This window comes from Merops nubicus, unplaced genomic scaffold, assembly GCF_000691845.1.
Source record: "Merops nubicus isolate BGI_N331 unplaced genomic scaffold, ASM69184v1 scaffold4747, whole genome shotgun sequence".
NCBI lineage: Eukaryota > Metazoa > Chordata > Aves > Coraciiformes > Meropidae > Merops > Merops nubicus.
The window spans coordinates 41,475-58,283 of record NW_008622176.1 but is presented as its reverse complement, the minus strand read 5'-3'; the positions used below and the strand labels follow the sequence as shown (position 1 = coordinate 58,283).

The window sequence follows — 16,809 nt, the reverse complement described above, 5'->3', positions numbered from 1 at the left end:
AACTATGTATTTCTCCAGTCTGAAACAGATTTTATTTAGTGGTTACATGAGTGTCAACTGGCCTCAAACAACTTTCATACAAAAGAAAATTTACTTGCTTATCTACCTTATGCATGTCTTCAAAAAGAGTTAAATGTGTTAAACTGGAAAACTCTTTTGAAATTTCAAACACATCTTCCAACTTTTTAACACTTAAGCTATGCAGGAAGATTTGATACTGAGACATAAAAAGATGTAATATAAAAGTTGCACACAATATAAAAGGGGAAGAAATGGAGAAAGAAAAGAAATATTATTACCATCTAATCACTGATACAAAAATTGAAAAAACACTATTAAGAGTTGACAACCATGTGTGGATTAGCAAGGCAAAGAACAGTGCCGTTGTCAGCAAACCCTGTTAACCAGGCATTCACTAAGAATATTAAGAGATCTAAAATACACAGTTAAGAGAGTATAAACCCATGTATGGGTAGGTAGATCAACTCCTGGCTGTTCTCTTGCTCTAGTTCTGAATTAGTTCCCAGCAAGGAAATCAAACATTTGTTCTGTAATTCAAGAAAAGAAAAAAAAATCCTAAACTGAGATGCAAAATAGAAACTGAGGCTTTTTCAAGAAGAGAAATACTGCATTTGCTTCTCTTAGGAAACACCTAAAGCTGTTGTTTCTAAAACAAAGCATGCTTGCTGGAAACTCTGGTAACTTCTGGCTGCAGTTGCCAGGATTATCTCCATGGCAGATGCCTGCAAAACTTAAAAGCTCCTTTTTGGGGTTCTGGGCTGCCTAATGCAGAACTGAGATTTGTTCTCTGGCGTCCAGAATCCATGAGCTGTGTAACTTGTGGTTTCTCATGCCTGAGATCTTCCAGCCCTAGAATAGCTGGCTGAAAATATTGGAAAACGTGTGCCGCTGCAACCTCTTAGATGACCAGGCAAAACAACAGCCAGGGCCTGAGAAATGCCAGCCTGTGTTTCCTTGGGAGCATACTACAACAAGGATGCTAAGTTTTTTCCTGCTAAGTAAAACCAGGATGTTTTCACTTAGCATTTCTGTTTTGATAATTAGGCATTTCCAACAAAAATGTATCTTGCTAGAAAACTCCTAACCAGTTGTGTTGTGAGCAGTCTTTTAACATAAGACAAAACACCCAAAACCAAACCCAAACAAAAATATCCTAAGCTAAAAGCCCTGAAAACAACCTTCAAAACTTGACATTTATGATGAGCTAGTGTCTGAAAAAATATAATTGATTTTGAAGCTTTCATCATAACTTCTGCAATACGAATGTCACATCTTTTACATTCTTTTTGATGGTTCTAAAGCAGTGAGTATCCATGTTTCACTATTCATGTTTTGCAACTAATGATTCTATTGTAAGATAACACTGTGAAAGGAAAAGATATCTTTTAAAAATATAGTATTTTCACAAAGCTGCCATATCTGTGCTGGGTTGTTAAAAATCTGTCAGACTGTACAACATCTCAGTGGAGGTCGTTTCATTTTCCAGCTTCTACTCTTTTTTGTCATTTTTATTCATAGTTTTTTATTGTACAGCATCCTGCACCCTCAGACAAAGGGCAAGTGGATGTGGCCTTTTCTGTCACAGGAATATACATTCAGGTGTGACCAAGGACACACCTAACTCCTCTCCACCTCACAGTAGCTTTTCAAATATAGAAGCTGTTGTGGTTTGAGGCTTGGAATGGGGGTGTAACCTTCCAGCAACTGGGAGGACCCCGGGTGGGGGTGAACCATTGTATTCCCTCCCCTTCTGACACACACTCTGATAAGGTTGTAGCAGGAAGTGGGTGCTAACTTCACTCCTGCCCAGCAGCTCGGAGGTGGAGGTTGTGCTTTCGCTCCGTGGGACCTTGGAACTATTTCTGAGGGGTTTGTATATTTTGCTTATTTTTTTGTATTTTCCCCTAATCTTTGTATATATTATTTTCCTTACCTCCTTTTTTCGTTTTCTGTTCCTTGTTAAACAATATACTTCATTTTTTTTTCAAATTCTCTCTCTCTCTCTCTCTCTGCGAGGGGAGAGGAGAAGAGGAGTACATAGCTCTGTTCCATGTGGGTCCTGCCCTGAACCCCTTTTTACACAGAACGAGAACAGAAGCCTACACTATTTTTAATTGATTATAAATTGGAGGAGGAAATTCAAATAAATAAATAGATTTAAAGAAATGTGAAAAAGCAGCTTTTAAAATGTTGCTTAGTTGAAAGTCATGCAGACAATACAGCTTGATGGGAACAGAGTTGTTGGGAGGGAGTCCCTCTGTAAGAAATTTAGTACTCAAAAAGAAAGGGAAACATGCACGTAGCTTTCTGCACATTATTAGTGGTATAAAGAATTAACTAGCAATATGACTTATTCTCATTGTTATCAAAGGCTGAGAAGCCTTCACCAGGATAAAGGCCTTGTGAGATTAAATTTCATTAAAACAGAAAGATTATGGGTCAAGCACCTTGCATATCCAACTTCATCAGGAAAATATCCTAAAGTATATGACTGAGGCATTAATAATGTAAAAAATAGTTGTTTAGCCTTCATTGCCTGTTCTACTAGAAATAATGACGCACCACTGATAACACCACTGTCAAAGTTTAAAATACATAGGCATCAGCCCTTTGACAAAAGCAAGCAAAGAAAAAGATTTTATTGACTTCAGCTTGTACTTGCAGATAAATTAAAAAAAAAAAAAAAAGAGACTATCACTTGAAGTATTTTCTCAGCTTGGTCAGATGATTGGGAAAAGCCTCTCAGATGTTTATGAGAGGCTAATAAACAAACAAGCCTCTTTCACACCAAATCAACTCTACCTCCTGACAAGCACCAGACATCTTGTCCATCCTTTGCTAACAAAACCCAGGACTGTCTGAAGCAAACAGAGTCACAATAAGGCATGGTCTTTACCTCCACAGTCATGAAACTTAATTTTTGTAAAGATTATTCTTAGAGTGGCAGAATTCCCTAATTTAGGAAAATTAACTGAAGCTCACTGAAGCCAGCAGAAAAGCTCATACTAGCTTCAGTGATTTGGATCAGGATGGTAAAGTACAATGCTTTTTGTGGAGGCTCCTAATACTTCTCCTTTGTTTCCAGTAAGGGTCAAATTTTCATCACACTGAAGCCTACATAAAACCTGAATTCATGGGCATTGCTTAGGATCTGTGAGGCCCAAAATGCAATTGGAACCTACTGCCCACTACTTGTACACTCTCTTCTCTATTATGTTAAACCCAGACTCTTCCACGGCTTGTTTTCTGATAGAGTGGGAACACTGTCATCTGCTCCATTCCATTGGAGTGACTCTGTTGTAACAATTAGCATTGAAAAGTAATCTTTAGAAGCATCAGCAGGTATCAGCAAGTGAGGTTTCAGCTAGCATCATTTCAGATTTCTGGTGCTGCAAGGTTTTGAGTATTATGTTTATCTGTGTAGCCAAGTCCTTTGTCACAGCTACTCTCCATGATTCTAAATTGAGATATATGACTTTCTTGATTTATTATGAAACATATGCATTTTCTTCATATGAAAATTGCTACTATATCCAGAAATTCTGAATTTTTATAGCTGCATCTTGGACAAAATAATGAATGAATTTGCCAAAGCAGAATGTAATTGATTGTGCTTGGCTTGCTAGTTAATGATATAATATAGTGTGACTCGACCTGCTGGTGCAGAACACAATCCGCATGCACGATCTATCTGGTGGAAAACATAAAATAAACTGCTTAGATTATTTAGTGAGAATCCAATTTGCTTAGAAGTACAACACATGGCTTGAAAATGAGAAGTATGAACTTTAAAAAGTCACATAAGAATAAAGCTAAAGCCGAGACTAAAATGTGAAAAAGAACACCTCCTAAGCAAAAACCAGCTGAAGTTACACAGAAGCACCAACCCCGTAGACCCAGAGAGGTGGCCCTGAATTTCCCAGCACCACTGGTGTCAGTGTATCCATGACAAAGGACAGCTATCACAGCCGCTGACAGGGCAAGGACAGTCCTGTTATTTAGAACATTAAATTTCCTCCACGCTATGCCTAGACATCCCTCCTCACAGCATATCTCACATCTGTATTGCATCCTTCTCCCTGGTTCCACAGCTGTTTACCATCACATCTGTATACAGAAATCATGGGTGAAACACAACCAGCAAAGCAGCCCCTTGGCTTTGCTGCACAGGCTTCTTGTCCACACTGGGAGACTCCTCCTCTGTGGGGTGGGACAGAGCCTTACATGGGCTGGCTTTAGTGCTCCTGGGAACACTGATGTTTATAGAAACCAAGAAATCAAGGCAATGCTCAAACCAAAAGATGAAAGGCAAGAGGTTAGTAATCATCATCATCATCATCATCATCATCATCTGCTGTTAAGTTTTAGGACTCTGATGGCCTTCATGTTTCAAAACAGGAGACAATTTAATTGTGGTTAAGAAGAAGGTGAAATGAGAACAGATAGCTTGGAAAGTTTTGAACATCAAAATTGTATAAAATATATCAATATAGTGAGAATTTTCTAAAAAGATTGAACTTATGGAATTGTATACGTAAATTCTATGGCAGTGGCCAATATTCAGCCACCCAAAAGGCCACAGAAGAGCTAAAATGAGAGCTTTCATTTGGGGGATGCATATGATTATAAGAATGATGCACTACAATCTAGCCATCTCTCTCAAACTGAAAGTCATAAATCATTACTTTTTAATACAGTAACACCTTGAACAATTAACATCTTGAATTACAAGTACGTCCCCAGAGTTGTGTCAAGTTAACACACTGTTTTTCCAGCTTCCCTGGGCCTGGGAACTCATCAATGTGCTACAAAGATAACTGCATATGGGGTAAGAATATAAATGCAGATGTTTACAAACTCACTGTCCTACATGTCATGATCTTGCAAGTCTGTATTATAAAAAACTGAAATCCTAATGAATCAGAATATTTCAAATGCAGTCTTCTCCTCAGTTTGGTTTCAGAAGCTTTAAAGCCCAGTTAAACTAATTTCTTGTTCCTTCTTCTTCCATGGATTTTCATAGATTTTCTGCTACAGGTGCAATAAACCTGCCCAGTGATAAAAGTAGCAGTACAGAGAAAAAATCATACCTGTTTCTTCAAAGTTTCATAAAATTATATTCTGCAAGGGCCACTAAACCACTAATTCAGCATAAAACCATTTGCTTCTCAGTGAAGTGGGGCTGTGCCCATTGGGCAATGCAGCAACAAGCAAAAGCAGCTGCCTATCTGAAGGAGATGTACAGCTGGTCTGGGAACCGAACAGCTTTTTAGAAGCTAGAAAATAAGTGTACACAGTCTTAGGAGGGGAATTAATTTAGATAATTTAATGTTAACCTATTAGACTTCATTATTGAGTGCAAGTCAAACATTCCACAGTTCTACTTCCTCATATAAATGACATCTGACTGTAAATGAGGAAGAAAAGGAGGAGGTGTCTAAATAAGGATAAAAATATGGTAACTTCAGAAGTAGCCAGATAACTAAGTGGGCTTTTAAATCTAGATGGTCTCTGCATACAGTCTCTCTTGTCAAATCTCTTCTGCAACCTAAGTTTGAAGGCTACAAAAGGAAACACTGATAGCTTGGGAAGTAGATACTACATTTTAGGTAGAAGTCCTTCCTCAAAGTCCTGACAAAGGTCTTCTCCTTATGAGCACTTCAGCTGGGAAGAACAAAGGAGAGACATACATGAGTTACATGGATTGCAGGACGAGTACAAAGGAAAAGAAGTGCTGAAAAATGCCAATAGTCTTACTGTCTGTGGGGTAACGGGATTCCTGGAGAAATGGAGACACAAGAGCTTTGCACCAGCTGCTGGGGGGACTTTTCCTGCTTCTTGAGTGGAAGTGACTATCTCAGCAAGGATGGAACCCAAACAGATGAGGTCCAGAGAAGGTCTTGCTCTGATTAGTGAACTAGGGGCTGAGAGAGGTTATAACTGTTCTCTTCTGGCATGCTAATGGAGTAAAATGCTAAGGAGACAGGGGCATTCTTCATGCTAAGGGATGCTCTTGGCAGAGAGATGGGTGGACTAAAACCAGTCACAAGTAAACTTATGCTGGAAATAAGAAGGTTTGTAACTGTTGGAGTAGTGATATTCTGAAACTCTCCCAAGGAGAGCAGTGGAGGTAAAAAACATAAATAGGCTCAAGTTAAAGCTTGATAATAGTTTATGAAGAAGACTGCATAATAAATTGTACCATAGAAGAATGAGATTTTTCAGTTTTCTAACCAGATGAGAAAGGGGCAGAGGGAACCACCAGTTACTTCAGAGGGGGAATTCAACCAGTTTAACAGGATAGATAATGAGAACTTGCTTTCAACCAGAAAACCTTCCAGTTCTGACCCTTCTCCTCTTGAGCATTTTTTCAGTACAGGTCTTAAATGGAGTTTAAGGTGCCACTGTGGTCAAAAGTCAAAATGCATTTGCTGTAGAAAGACAGAGCACTAATGAGGTTCAAAATTCCACCTTCCTGGCTCTGCTAACATGCCCAACAATAACACACAGAAGAACTGAAACCTTTTATGCACCTTCTTCCTTTTAAGTGCCTTAAGTTTAAGGTTTGAGTTTGCAAAATTGCCTTTTTTGTTAGGTCTGAGCAATGCTGAACATTATCCAAACCATGCTGCCTTTTGAGTCTTTTCCTCTAACAGAGTTTGATTTTGCTAGAACACCACCATGATCATTTTCTGAATTAAATTTGTCTATCTTTTACTGTGTAACAGCCATTTTTTCTTAGAAAGAGTGGACTAAGGTCACTAAAATACATTTTGCTATGGGTATTGAATAATATTAATAGGAGATAACAAATTTCAGCTAATGCTTCATGTTAAACACTTTGGATTTGAAGTGTGGGGCAGAATGAACAAGGAACCAAATCACTATGACAAAGATTCTCAAAGAAGCAAACAACCCCTACATTGTGTTCTCAGTAATATTTTTGTTTCTATACTTGCTTTTCTTCTATCTGCAAAATTCTTAAAGTCATAAAACTAAAATAAAAGGCAATAGCAAAAACCAATTTTGTGTTGGACTCTGAAGCTTTGAACTCTCTCATTCAGATTGATTCAAGTACCATTAGTATCACAAAATCTATTGGACTTTGTTAGCTACTCAGAATTTTAATTTAATGAACACTTCTCTGGACCACCATTTTAACTATCAAGTAACCTCCCTCTTATGAATAAATGATGGTACAAAGCAATTGCCTCCAGCACTCTGATGCTACTTTCATATGAAGGGACACTAGGGAGGATACTTGTGAATAATGTAGTGCCATTCCTTGTAATTGATGACCAAATATGTGTCTACACAACACAAATATTAGAGGAGCTGAGAGGCAAACGTTTAACTTCAACACAAATTTGCTGCACATTTTGGCACTTAGACTAACAGGCAAGCCACTGGTTTGGCTGACAAGGTGTAATTCATGGACAATTATGGTTGCTGATGAAATTTGTAGCAAGACCAAATGAGCTCTCTTTAAAAAAATTGAAGTAATAAAAGAAAATTGATTTTGGTGTGGGAAGCATGAAGTATAAAGAAACCTCTGCACTTCTATGACGGCCACCAAAATGATCAAGGGATTGGAGCACCTCTCATGTGAGGACAGGCTGAGGGAGTTGGGGCTGTTTAGCCTGGAGAAGAGAAGGCTCTGGGGGGACCTTATAGTGACCTTCTAGTCACAAAGGGGCCTACATGAAGGCAGGGGAAGGTCTCTTCAAAAGGGTTTGTAATGACAGGACAAGGAATAATGGATTTAGACAAGGAAAGGATAGATTTAGACTCGATATTAGAAAAAAAATCTTGAATATAAGAGTAACAGATCATTGGAATGGACTGCCCAGAGAGGTATTGGAGGCCCCAACCCTGAAGTCATTCAAGGTCAGGCTTGATAGGGCCCTGGGTGACCTGACCTATGTAGAGATGTCCCTGCTTGTGTAGGGAGGTTGGACCAGATGACCTCTAGAGGTCCCTTCTAGATTAAAACATTCTATGATTCTATGATTCTACTGTGTAGACCTAACAAAGCTTGGTAGCTTCTTTTGCTCCCCCTCTACTCTGCCCTGGTGAGACCTCACCGGGAGTATTGTGTCCAGTTCTGGGCTCCCCATTTCAAGAGGGACAGAGATCTACTCAAGAGAGTCCGGCGAAGGGCTGCAAGGGTGACTGGGGGACTGGAACGCCTGCCCTGTGAGGAGAGGCTGAGAGACCTGGGGCTTTTTAGTCTGGAGAAGAGAAGACTAAGGGGGATCTAATTAATGTGTATAAATATATGCAGGCTGGGTGTCAGGAAGGAAAGTGACAACCTCTTTTCACTTGTGCTCTGCAATAGGACGAGGGGCAATGGTCACAAGCTGGAGCACAGAAGTTCCATCTCAACATGAGGAAGAACTTCTTTAAGGGTCACAGAGCACTGGAACAGGCTCCCCAGGGAGGTTGTGGAGTCTCCTTCCTTGGAGACTTTTAAAACCCCTCTGGATGTGTTCCTGTATGACCTGCTCTAAACTAGATGGTCCTGCTCTGGCAGGGGGGTTGGACTCGATGATCTCTGGAGGTCCTTTCCAACACCTAACGTTCTCTGATTCTGTGATTATTCTGCATTGTTTCTTAAGGCATACTACTATTACCAAATACATCCTCAGTTCCACCTACCTTGTAATGGAAGAGGAATAATCCACAGAAGAGGCTGTACAGATCAGCCGTGAGCAGGGAGAGGTTGACAGCAGTAGCACTGGTTTTCTTTATGACCACTGGCATAAAGCTATAGAGGCCAAACATACAGGCGCTGAAGCCAACATACAACAAGCCTGTGGAAAAGAAACAAGAAGCAAAGTGACCTTTCATAGCCTGCAAAAATGACTCATGTTGGGAGGAAGAAGGCTGTGCTTTTAGGGAAGAATGAATAATACTTTTTCAAAGAAACATGGATTCAAATTATTAAGGTGCATGTATATATATAGAAAGAGACTAAGAACATAATTCTAAATACAGAAGAAAACCAGTGAAAACCGTATCAGCAGTGGACACAAGGTCCTTTCTCTGTGGCATCCATAATAGCAGTGCTGTTTTAAATCCATGTCTTATGCTACTAGTGAATATGTCATGTCCAACATAAATTTGGATGAATGGTGAATTCCAATGCAGCAAATCTAGTCTCTTAAGGAGATGAATGTCCCCAACACCGAGTCAACTGAGCTGGATCAAGCACTCAACATTTTCCCAAAAAATGTATTCAGAGGTATTTGGAGAGAAGTTAATGAGCCAATGGATGAATGCATGAGGACAGCACTTAAGTGACAGAGGTTCTAGACCTATTTTCCCACCAAACCTGACAAATCACTTCACAGATTTACACCTTTGTTTCTCTATCCCTTTTTGTCTGCCTTCCTTAATAAAGCTTTCCACAGCTGAGACTTGTTCTTGCTACATGTTTACAGTGTCTCATACAAATTAGACTGCTAGACACTAATATAATAAAAATATGTTACAGTAAAAATCTAATTTAATTTAAAAACCTAAATAACTTACTGGGAAAGAATACATTGCTTCAGTTATTACTTGATAAATCCCAAGGCTAATTAATCAATATGAAGTTAAAAAAACAGCAAACACTTCACTCATCTGCTCTCATGCAAATTATATTTCTTAGGCTGCCATATGCTGCAGAATTCCCAGCTGATACGTGCACGAGCCTACATTTAGACTCACGCCAGCTCTTCAGAGCATGTTGTTATTGACTAAAAGTTGCAGAAAATCTGACTGCCAAAGTCCTGAAATAGATTAGAAGGGGGAGAAAAAAAAAGGCATATGATTTTTATCTGCTTGCAGTTCCACATAGTTAAGAACTCTTTAGAAAAGCTATCTAAAGGAAAAAAATCAGCCACGATCATTTGGGTTGCTTAGAAGCACCTGAAATGTCCATTCATCTGAAACAAATACAGCAGTCACAAAATGTCAGTGCCCAGATATAAATTGTTATGGTATGATAATGAATTCGAATTTATATTCAGAATATGGAATAATATCACTCTCTACAACTACCTCATAAGAGGTTGGATGAGGTGGGGATTGGTTTCTTCTCCCAGGTAACAAGTGATAGGATGAGAGGAAACGTCCTCAAGTTGCACAAGGGGAGGTTTAGGTTGGATATTAGGAAAAAATTCTTCACCAAAAGGTCTATCAAGCACTGGAACAGGCTGTCCAGGGAGGTGGTGGAGTCACCATGCCTGGAGGTATTTAAAAGATGTGTAAATGAGGTGCTTAGTGGTGGACTTGGTAGTGTTAGGTTAATAGTTGGACGCGATCTTAAAGGTATTTTCTATGATTCTATGATCCTATGATTCATGGTAAGAACTGTTTTTACTAGCAGGTAGCAAATTTTTAAGGTGTGCATTGTATATGTATAACAACAGAATTAGTCTTAGGCAATGTTTGAAAGAGTTTCTTTATGTAAATTCTGTAACTCCTCTGTAGTAGGCAAATGATTGCATCAAATGGAGCATAGTTTTGGTCAGTGAGAAATACGTTGCATACATGAACATCAAGTCAGCTTTTCTTTTAGGCTTAAATGATGAACAGGTCAGGTGCAAAAGCCATTCTGGACTGAATGTCAGCATACTCAAAGTACAGTCTGCAAACCATCAGCTGGTCCACCAAGCCCCTGCTAGTCCGTCTGGATCTAACACACATACTCAGATGCTTTGCCTGGTTATGCTCTCAACTAACAGTTAATTTTATGGTACTGCCTCAGTGTTTACATTCTTAGGCAGCCAACTACATACACTTCATAGGCTGCTTTTGCAAAGGGCTTTTCAGTTCCAGTGGAAAATTGCTTAAACTGTAGCTGTCCTATCAGAGGTGAATATAAAGTGGCATTTCATTTATGTCTTAAAAAACAGATGTAATTCCCACCAGCCAGATGGCATTTAGTGGTGATAACAAGCAGAGTGGAAATAACATCTTATGGTGTTCAGATATTGTTTCTTAGAGGGTCAGTTTTCAGACTAAAAATATGTTTTAAGTCAAAATCTTGGAGCCTCAGCTTCTTTGGGTACTCCTGCAGTGCAAATGTCAGCCTTGGGAACCACCACTAGTGCTGCAGTCCCAGGTGCTGGGACCCAAGTCTAAACAGGCACTGAGTCTCTGGCACCAACTGACTGTAGCAGGCATTGGAAGGAAGCAACCTTTCTGTTGCACCAGGAGGTGCTTCTGTAATGATCTGCTGATCAGCTCATCTGTGATAAACCCTGAGCAGCTTATTTGTAACTGTCTGCTTGTTCAGATGTCCTGGCATTGTCCCAAGCTGAAGTCTTAACGTTTATGAAGGCAGCTGCAGGTGGAATACATTACAGCTAACTGGACACACACTGAGGGTTGGTGGTCAATGAACAGGTTGAGAAATTTTAGGGTGCAGATTGTCCAACCTCTTTTAGACACCATCTGTAGTATGATTTGTGTCATGCCTATTGTTGCTAATGGGAAAAGGAGTCTATCTAAATCAGATGTCCACATCCCAGGTATCTAAAATTTGTGGAAGGATTCAGAGGTTTCTAGTTCAAACCCTACTCAAATCAGGCTCACCTGTGAGATCAGACAAAGTTGCTCAGGACTTTGCCCAGTCTGGTCTTGAAACCTCTGAGGATGAAGACTACACAACCTGTCTGGGCAACCTGCTCCATTGTCTGCTTGTCCTCAGTGAAGAAGATTTTCCTTTTATCCAGTGTGAACCTCAGCTTCTGCCTGTTGCCTCTCATCCTTCTGTCATGCACTGTTGTGAAGAGCTTGGCTCTGTCCTTTTGATAATCTCCTTGTAGGTAACTCCTCAAAGCCATATTCTCTTCCACGGGCTGAACAGGACCCAGTCCCTCAGTATTTCCCCACTTCTCTTAAGACTAGTCATATTCACATAGATGGGTAGCATCTGCACTGGGGATTGCTCTAAAGTAGCCCAAGTACCATCAAGATTAATATGCCTTGGGAACTTCTGTTTTAATTCCTTAGCATGCTGTTTGAACCTTGCATGGTTTAGCCTTTGTGCTTTTACTCCAAAAGCTATTGTTTCATTGGGATGAAATGGAATCAGTTATGATTTTTCATACTGTCTTCTTGGAATAAAGACCAGAAATATGCAAAGCCCTCTAACAAAGGACACTTCCTTGGAGATTCAAACTGGTTTCTCTCTTTAACAGAACTGATGTTAGTTTCTTTGTTATTATTTCATCTATCACTCTACAAAACGTGTCATGGTCTCATATGAAACCATTCAGTCAGAACAGTATAATCGTTCTCCTTTCAGTCAGGTTGTCAGCAAGTATTAATATTTATACCTTCAAGGATTCAAAGAGAGCTACATGGATTTATACTAAATTTGAAGTTGATGCTTTGTATCAGGGGAATTTCCAAAATTAAAACCAAGAGGGCCACAGCCTGTTTTAAACACAATAGACATAACAGATTTGCTTTAGATCTTTATATTCAAATATCATTTGCATTTTACGTCAGTTGAGAGGTAGCTCATCCATTCTTAATAGCACAATTATGGCAGATGGCAACAGGCCACCTAGAGTTATTTATTAGGTTGCCTGCTGTGACTTTATCACTACTATTCAGAAGGCAAATGATTTAACTCTGCTGGACTGCAGGTTTGAGTCTGTCACAGTGGATAACTATTCAGGACAAGGCTATGAACACCCTGACATAGATTTGTCAATCACTATTTGACAACCTTATATCACTGCCAATGCAATGGAAAGCACACTGAGTGCTATGGAAGCCAGGGAATAACACAGAACTACACACAACCGTCACCATTTAATCTGTCCTCAACCAGATTTCCATTTACTGCTAAAAAGAAACAAATACACATCTACGATGCTTTTGCTAAGATGATCTCCTGCTTGTGAAGTGCAGGGACTCTTCAGAATTAGTGACTAACCTTCAATGGCATTTTAATGGCATCACAGACCAAGTAGGACTTTAAGCATGTGTCACTGACGGCAAGTTGGAGCAGAAATCCCATGGATATATGACATTTACATGGGTAGTAGATTAATTCACTATGACCATTGCTAGTTCCATCAGTACCAGATTAATTATGTCCCTGAGCGCCTTATCATGAAGTGTAAACAAACACTGATGCAATTATGCTAATTATCTCAGATTAAAGAAGGCAAATACACATATAGTACGCAGTTGAGTGTGTTTCTCCATGAATACTTTAAACTGATTTGCCATTTAGTTTTACAGCTCAACCATCAAATCTCCAAGACTTCTGATGCAGTGTTCTGTGAAAGACTCACTGTTTTTATTAAGATTTATTGTTATGAGAGAAAATTGTGAACTAAATGTAAAGAAAACAGTGTATCCAAAACTTGTATCCCCTGTCTTCAGGGATTCCCCGTATCATCAGTTGCCTTTATACACTTCTGAGCTGTCACATCGATGTTCTTTCTGAAACTACCTAACAAGCTATTGTCAGTGGACTGCCCAAGCCTGAATCCCCTGCCAAGTGTATCAGCTCTATACTATTAGTATTCCCTTCTTTTATTGTCATAAATAGTAAAAAAGTGGTTATAGGGATTCTCGTAAATGTTGATTTGCTTTTAAAGCAAATAATTTGTTGAGCTAATTAGAACAGAGTCTTAGACCATAAACTCAGCTTCCAAACTGAAATGGTAAAATACAATCCAATGCATCACAGAACACCTTAAGAGCTTCACTGTGCACGATGCTACCTAAACTTGTCTAAAAGCCACATCTGCTGTATTCCACCAAGACTACTTGGGAAGCCATTAACTATTTGCATACAGAAATGCTCCCCTTGGAAATTAGTTTATGAGGCTATAATAAGTACTGCAATTACTTTTTTAAGGTTTTTTTTTTTTTTTTTTTTTTTTGTTAGGTTCCATTTGCTTTCTTTGCTATTCATTGAAAAGGTTTGGCTCTTAATGACTACCTCATTCATTTGTCCCAGTGTTGCTTTGAATCTTAGAACTGGAATTGGAATCCCATTATTGTCTTACTTCACGGCTGTCTGAATAATTATCTTATGGCATTCATATGCTTAACTTAATGGTGCAAGGAAGGTATAATATAGCAATGGGAGGACAGATCATTTAAGAAAGGTGATGAGGCATGTGGTTCAATCCTTGGCAAACTGGCGGAAAAATAACAAACATTGGCTCCTGTGAAAATTTGTGCCCACCTCCCCAAACAGTGGTTGCCTCCACACCTCCTTCAGCAACTATCTTCAATGGAGTAAAGTGTTTTCTTACCTATTTGCCAATCCCAGGGAACTTTCAAGAGCTCTTTGTGTTCCATGATTGCACTGTAAAAGAAGAGAAGACAACATTTGATGGAAGAGAACAGAAGTTAAATTACTTACACTCATTCAATTCAAATGCTGGACCAAAAAACGTAAATAACCTTGTAACAAAAAATCTCTGTAGGAACTAAATGCAATCAAACTTTGCTAATCCACTCTCGCATTACACTGTGCCAGTGTATTTGAAAGATCTTCAGGGCAGCAGTCTAACGTGATAGTATGCAATTTCCACTGGTTTATTTCCAGCTCTCTAAATACCTGCCCAAAATGCCCATCCTCCTGTACATTCAACACTTTTATACTCTTCTGACTTAATACTCGGAAACTTTTTGAACTTTAATGAGTAATAATGTATCTGTCTAAGTTACTCAACATTCAGAGTGGCTCTGCAGCATCAAATAAATAGATACCACAGGCTGGCTTTGGGGATAATACTGTGATATATTACAGGCTGAGATAGATCAAATAGTCACAGCAATGAAATTCAGAAAACAAACCAAAGGGTGGCCCAAGCTGCAAAAGTCCACTTTCAACATCTTGTAAGTCTTGCACTGTATATCATCAAAATCATAGATCCAGAAAGTTCTAATGTGGCACAAATACAGCTCTTCCCAACCCAGGCAAATAGACCCTTGGAGATTAGGTATCTCACAAGCTAGGTCTTCATTCAGCTAACTGCTTCCTCTGGTCTGTGTTTTACAGAGAACTCCTGCTGTGAAGAACTCTGTATGCTAGTCTGGACACTGTTTTAAACAAGTATAAAATGTGGAATGACCTAGACTGAAAAATAAAACACCTAGTACTAAAACTGGTATGTGGAATACCAATCTTAATAGTAAAACTGCAAGAATTCAGTGCCTTCTGGATTGATCTATTCTAGAGAGTTGCATCCTGGAAATTCTAATTTGCTTGCTGCTGCTATGTGGCAAATCTAATACTGTGTACAGAATAATAAGATTATTTTGTCTGCAATATAACTAAATTATAAGTGTCTTTACATGCATAAGGTATATGTCTCTTTTATCAGCAATTCCTGAAGAATATAATGAAAATAAATGGCAATCACAAAACCACAGAATGTTAAGGGCTGGAAGGGACCATGAAAGACCATCTAGTCCAATCCCCCTGCCAGAGCAGGATCACCTAGAGTAGGTTACATAGGAACGCATCCAGGTGGGTTTTAAATGTCTCCAGAGAAGGAGACTCCACAGCCCCTCTGGGCAGCCTGTTCCAGTGCTCTGTCACCCTCACAGTGAAAACATCTTTCCTTATGTTTCTCCAGTGCCTCTCATGTTCCAGCTTGCACCTCTTGTCCCTTGTCCTATCACTGAAGATCAGAGAAGATGGCAATGTTTCTTGTTCTAGCAAACAAATTCTGATATAACTTAAATGTAGGAACTGCTTTCATACTATTGCCTGTCTGATACAAAGGAAGTATAAAACAATATCCTATGGCCTCTGACACATTATGATCTGTGAAACCAAGAAGGGGAATGCCTGGACACGTTCCTGCGTGACCTGCTCTAGGTGATCCTGCTCTAGCAGGGGGGTTGGACTAGATGATCTTTCAAGGTCCCTTCCAACCCCTAATGTTCTGTGATTCTGTAAGAGCAAATTTGCCAGAAGTTGCCATTTAGTGATGCCAGACACACTGAAGAATTGGAACCACAATGATCTTTGAAAGGTTGTGCTGACTGGAGGAGGTCCCTGATGACTGAAAAGAAACAAAAGCAACATCCGGTTTAAAAAAGAGCAAAAAACTATTGACTAATAGACTTATACTAACCTGTGGGAAGATGATGGAGCAAATCTTCCCAGAAGCTATTTGCAAGAAATTAAGAAGACATGACTGGAACAGCCAGCACAGACTTCTCAAGAGCATACCTAAACAAACTGACAGCCTTCTATGATGAGATGACTGCCTCAGTAAATAAAGGAGAGGGAATGGATGAGAGAATGAGGTGTAACCTACCTTGCCTTTAGCAAAGCTTCCAATTTGATTTTGTGGAAGATCCTTAGAGACTGAAGAGGTATGGACTGGATGGGTGGACTACCCACAAAGTAGTCTTAAGAAAAGAGCCAAGAGAAACCTCATAAAGTTCAAGACAAGCAAGTATGAACTTGTGTACCTGGAGTGGAATAACCCTATGTAACAGTTCAGGCTGGGAGCTGACTAGATGGAAAGCTGCTTTTTGGAAATAAACTTTGGAGTCCTGATGGACATCAACCTGAACATGAGTCAGAAATGTGTCCTTGGAACAGAAAAGGCCAACAGCATCCCAGGCTGAAGCAGCAAGAGTCTGGTGAACATACTGAAGGACATGATTTGTGAGACAGCAGCTGGAGTACTGTATCCAATTTTGGGATGCTCAGAATATGACAGACATTGACAAATTGGAGTGAGTACAGTGGAGCTCTGTTGCAATGGTCAGGCAACACGAGCACATGATGTAAGAGCA

The 16,809-nt window shown here is 39.5% G+C and overlaps 1 protein-coding gene across 1 annotated transcript in view; it reads right to left on the bottom strand.

The window, feature by feature from the left end:
• Window positions 1-16,809, bottom strand: part of SLC35F1 (solute carrier family 35, member F1) — a gene marked incomplete at its 5' end in the record, with an annotated part of 51,813 nt that overhangs the window by 14,202 nt on the left and 20,802 nt on the right. The window contains 2 exons of the mRNA XM_008944677.1: window positions 8,680-8,834; window positions 14,301-14,353. Coding sequence (XP_008942925.1) covers window positions 8,680-8,834; window positions 14,301-14,353 — 208 coding nt within the window. The remainder of the gene's footprint in view (window positions 1-8,679; window positions 8,835-14,300; window positions 14,354-16,809) is intronic.